The 5,647-nt window shown below is 39.8% G+C and overlaps 1 protein-coding gene across 1 annotated transcript; it reads left to right on the top strand.

Moving 5' to 3' along the window:
• Window positions 1-1,015: 1,015 nt before the first annotated feature.
• LOC102265626 (vomeronasal type-1 receptor 4) lies at window positions 1,016-2,400 on the top strand. Its single transcript, XM_005902360.2, has one exon. The coding sequence runs from the start codon at window positions 1,121-1,123 to the stop codon at window positions 2,150-2,152; it is 1,032 nt and encodes a 343-aa protein (XP_005902422.1). The 5' UTR covers window positions 1,016-1,120; the 3' UTR covers window positions 2,153-2,400.
• The last annotated feature ends 3,247 nt before the right edge of the window (window positions 2,401-5,647 follow it).

Below are 5,647 nucleotides of genomic sequence, written 5' to 3'. Positions count from 1 at the left end.
TCAGTGTATGAGATTCTTGGTTCATCCACAGCTATGCCCAAACTTGGCATTTTTGTCATTTCTGTTTCAGATTTCTTGATGGTATTTGATTACATATAGGTAGTGGTTATATTTTAATTGTCTTGATTACCAAGGATGTGGAATATTTTTTGATATGTTTTATCCACTGAATAACTTCCTTCTCAAAGTTTCTGTTTGAAGACTCTGTCCACTGTTTATTCTATTTTGTGTTTTTTAGGACATACTTGTGTGGTTCTAAGTTGCATCTTTGTGTGTGTATGTGTATTGATGAGAACCAGTCTTAATTTTCATATGTGCAAAAGTTACTTCACCATATGTTTTATATATTCTGTTCTGTTTAGCATACATATTTTTTTAAATATTTATTTATTTAGCTGCATTGGGTCTTAGTCACATCATATGGGAGCTTTGTTGTATCATGCAGGATTTTTTGTTGTGGTACACAGACTTTCTAGTTGAAGATCCCAGGCTTAGTTACCCCGTGGCATATGGGGTCTAAGTTGCCCAACCAGAAATCAAATCTGTGTTCCCTGCTTTGCAAGGCAGATTTTTAGCTACCAGACAACCAGGGAAGTACCTTTAGCATACATTTTAACTTGTAAGACCCTAGAATAACTCCTGTCTTTTTTTCTAAAATAATACATTATCTTCTTTAAAATACTAGCTGAGCTGCACAGGAAGACCAAGAATACTGGAGTGGGAAGCCTATGTATCCTCCAGCAGATCTTCCCAATTCAGAAATTGAACTGGGGTCTCCTGCATTGGAGGAAGATTTTCTTTACCAACTGAGGCATCACAGAAGCCCCTACAATAATAATACATTATCTTCTTTAAAATTTAGAAGGGAATGCATTTAGAATTGACCTCTTTTTTGATGAGGGCAGTGATGCAGATATTTTTTCCTCCAGTAAGCTTCTTCTTAAAGTGTTGTTTCATGTTATGTTTCAATTTACTCTCAGTTGTCATTGCTTCCTCCAGGTCGCCACCACTTCGCCCTTCCTGCTGACTTTTTCATAAAATATACTATCCTCTCATCATCGTTTCCTGTCACGTGAAGCCTTGGCAATTTCACAAAGCACACAAGGAAAGTTGGCTGTCAATGTCACAGATTTATATAAACCATCCTGCTCTAAGGCATCACTGTTACCATCATTTAAAGGGGAGTATCTTGAATAACACAACAGCCTCCAGCCAACTGGCCATAGGAATAATCTTCTTATTACAGACCGTGCTTGGAATCTGGGGCAATATCTCCCTTCTGTACCGTTACCTCTTTCTTTACCACACTCAGAGCAGGATGAGGGTCACAGCTTTGATTTGCAAGCACCTGGCTATTGCCAACATTGTGGTCATTCTCTCGAAAGGAGTCCCTCAGACAATTACAACTTTGAGGTTGAAACATTTTGCCAGTGATTTTGCCTGCAAACTTATTTTGTATGTTGAGAGAGTGGGCAGGAGTATGTCCATCGGCACCACTTGCCTCTTGAGTGTGTTTCAGACCATCACGATCAGCCCCATAAACTCCTATTGGAAGAATCTTAAAGTCAAAGCCCCAAAGTACATTGCCTTCTCCATTTCCTTCTGCTGGATCCAGTACATGTTGGTACATCTCATTTTTCCTCTGTATGCATTATATGTTTCTGACAAACAGTGCAGCACAAACATGAGAAATACAAGAGGTTCAGCGTACTGTTCTGACACAGATCTTGAGAACATCTCAGGCTCAATATATGTAGCTTTGATAGTGTTCCCTGAAATTTCATTTTCTGTGCTCATCTTCTGGGCCAGTGGCTCCATGATTCTCACCCTGTACAGACACAGTCAGCGAGTCCAGTATATTCACAAGGCTATTGTGTCTCCCAGATCCTCTGCTGAGTCCAGAGCCACCCAAAGCATCCTACTTTTGGCGAGCACCTTCATGTGTTTCCACACCCTGTCCTGCATCTTTAACATTACTCTTGCTCTTTACCATAATCCCGATTGGTGGTTGGTGTATACAAATAGCCTGATTTCTGTGTGTTTTCCCTTTATCAGCCCCTTTCTGCTCATGAGCCATGACTCCATTGTATCCAGTCTCTGCTTTCTGTACATGAAGAACTCAGTATTGCATAATCTTATCAGAAAAATGTAAACTGTATGTTTTTAAAATCCACGCACCTATGGACACCTTATCTTTGACAAAAGAGGCAAGAATACACAATGGAGAAAATACAATCTCTTTAAAAAGTAGTTCTGGGAAAACTGGTCAACCACTTGTAAAAGAATGAAACTAGAACACTTTCTAACACCATACACAAAAATAAACTCAAAATGGATTAAAGATCTAAACGTAAGACCAAAACTATAAAACTCTTAGAGGAGAACCTAGACAAAACACTCTCTGACATAAATCACAGCAGGATCCTCTATGACCCACCTCCCAGAATATAGGAAATGAAAGGAAAAATAAATGGGACCTAGTTAAAATTAAAAGCTTCTGCACAACAAAGGAAACTATAAGCAAGGTGAAAAGACAGCCTTCAGAATGGGAGAAAATAATAGCAAATGAAGCAACTGACAAACAACTAATCTCAAAAATATGCAAGCAACTCCTGCAGCTCAATTCCAGAAAAATAAACGACCTAATAAAAAAAAAAATGGGCCAAAGAACTAAACATACATTTCTCCAAAAGATGTACAGATGGCAAACAAACACTTGAAAAGATGCTCAACATCACTCATTATCAGAGAAATGCAAATCAAAACCACAATGAGGTACTACTTCACACCAGTCAGAATGGCTGCGATCCAAAACAATAAATGCTGGAGAGGGTGTGGAGAAAAGGGAACCCTCTTACACTGTTGGTGGGAATGCAAACTAGTACAGCCACTATGGAGAACAGTGTGGAGATTCCTTAAAAAACTGGAACTAGAACTGTTATGACCCAGCAATCCCACTGCTGGGCATACACACTGAGGAAATCAGAAGGGAAAGAGACATGTGTACCCCAATGTTCATCGCAGCCCTGTTTACAATAGCCAGGACATGGAAGCAACCTAGATGTCCATCAGCAGATGAATGGATAAGACAGCTGTGGTACATATACACAATGGAGTATTACTCAGCCATAAAAACGAATACATTTGAATCCGTTCTAATGAGGTGGATGAAACTGGAGCCTATTATACAGAGTGAAATAAGCCAGAAAGAAAAACACCAATACAGTATACTAATGCATATATATGGAATTTAGAAAGATGGTAACAATAACCCTGTATGTGAGACAGCAAAAGAGACACAGATGTATAGAATAGTCTTTTGGACTCTGTGGGAGAGAGAGGGGGTGGGACGATTTGGGGGAATGGCACTGAAACATGTAGAATATCATATAAGAAACAAAGTGCCAGTCCAGGTTCGATACAGGATGCTTGGGGCTGGTGCACTGGGATGACCCAGAGGGATGGTACTGGGAGGGAGGTGGGAGGGGGTTCAGGATGGGGAACACATGTACACCCGTGGCAGATTCATGTTGATGTGTGGCAGAACCAATACAATATTGTAAAGTAATTAGCCTCCAATTAAAATAAATAAATTTAAATTTAAAAAAAGAGACTGTATGCCAAAAAATAAAAATAAAATAAAAAAATAAAATTGAATTGCAAGTAACATTTAAAAAAAAATAATAATAAATAAAATTTTATCAAGGTATCTATAGTGTTGTGTTACTTCCGGGTGTATAAAAAAAGTGAATCAGTTATACATTTATCTACTCTTTTTAGATTGTTTTCCCATATAGGCCATTACAGTGTATTGAGTAGAGTTCCTGTGCTATACAGTAGGTCCCTTCATTTTTGTTGTAAACCAGGCCTCAGGGCATGTGGGACTTGGTTCCCTGACCAGGGACTGAACCCCTTCTCCCTGCCTAGAAAGGACTTAGTCTTAACCATTGGACCATCTGGGAATTCCCCCTGGGCCCTTATTAGTTACCTATTTTACATATAGTAGTGTATATTTAGGGCTTCCCTGGTGACTTGATGGTAAAGAATCCGGCTGCCAATGCAGGAGACTCTAGTTCGATTCCTGGGTCAGGAAGATCCCACATTCCACAGGGCAACAAAGCCCATGCACTACAATTTCTGCACCTGTGTGCCTAGAGCCTGTGCTCTGCAAGAGAAGCCACTGCAGTGAGGAGCCCATGCTCACCACAACTAGAGAAAGCCCACACACAAGAACCAAGACCTAGCACAGTCTAAATAAATAAATAAAATTCCACTTCTGGTCCTTTAGTGTATAAAGGGTAAAGGTTTTTCCAGGCATGCTTTATATGCCTATGATATTTTCACCATGGGCTCAAATGTAGAAACAATCCATGAGCAAGTTCTTAGTCCAGTTTAAATGAGGGTTTTTTTGTTTGTCTTTTATTTTGCTTTTTAAATTATATGTTATGTTAGTTTCAGGTGTACACAGAAAAGTGCTTCAGTTATATATATTTTTCTTTTTCAGATTCTTTTCCCTTATACGTTATTTCAAAATATTGAGTGCAGTTCCCTGTTCTGTACACTAATTCCTTGTTGTTTAGCTATTTTATATATGGTAGTGTATATATGTTATTTCGAACTTCCTAATTTATCCCTCCTCCCCCTTTTCCCTTTTGATAATCATAAGTTTATTTTCTATGTTTGTGACTCTCTTTCTGGTTTGTAAATAAGTTTATTTGGATCTTTAAAAAAAAAAAAAGATTCCACATATAAACGATATTGTACGCTGTTTGCTTTTCTCTGTCCAGCTTACTTCATTTAGTATGATAATACCTAGGTCAGTCCATGGTGCTGCAAATGGCATTATTTCATTCATTTTAATGGCTGAGTAATAAGTGGTCATGTATGGATGTGAGAGTTGGACTGTGAAGAAAGCTGAGCGCCGAAGAATTGATGCTTTTGAACTGTGGTGTTGGAGAAGACTCTTGAGAGTCCCTTGGACTGCAAGGAGATCCAACCAGTCCACTCTAAAGGAGATCAGCCCTGGGATTTCTTTGGAAGGAATGATGCTAAAGCTGAAAGTCCAGTACTTTGGCCACCTCATGCGAAGAGTTGACTCATTGGAAAAGACTCTGATGCTGGGAGGGATTGGGGACAGGAGGAAAAGGGGACGACAGAGGATGAGACAGCTGAATGGCATCACCAACTCGATGGATGTGAGTTTGAGTGAACTCCGGGAGTTGGTGATGGACAGGGAGGCTTGGCGTGCTGCAATTCATGGGGTTGCAAAGAGTCGGACACGACTGAGCGACTGAACTGAACTGAATATTGCATTGTGTTTAATTACCATTTCTGGGGGCAGTCCTAAGATGGCAGAGGAATAGCATGGGGAGACCACATTCTCCCCATCAAATTCATGGAAAGAACATTTAAACGCTGAGCAAATTCTACAAAACAACTTCTGAATGCTGGCAGAGGACATCAGGCACCCAGAAGGGCAGCCCATTGTCTTCGAAAGGAGGTAGGACAAAATATAAAGATAAAGAGAGAGACAAGATGGAAGTCCATCCCAGGAAGGGAGTCTTAAAAGAGGAGAAGTTTCCAAACACCAGGAAACACTCTCACCGGGGGTCTGTGGGGAGTTTTGGAATCTCAGAGGACAACATAA

This window comes from Bos mutus, chromosome 18 (assembly GCF_027580195.1).
Source record: "Bos mutus isolate GX-2022 chromosome 18, NWIPB_WYAK_1.1, whole genome shotgun sequence".
In the NCBI taxonomy this organism is placed as follows: Eukaryota; Metazoa; Chordata; class Mammalia; order Artiodactyla; family Bovidae; genus Bos; species Bos mutus.
The sequence above is the reverse complement of the archived record's forward strand: the minus strand, read 5'-3'. Positions and strand labels throughout refer to the sequence as shown.

Bases quoted from the DNA above. Each gene is read 5' to 3' on its own strand.
- LOC102265626 (XM_005902360.2), top strand. From the start codon at position 1,121: ATGTCACAGATTTATATAAACCATCCTGCTCTAAGGCATCACTGTTAC.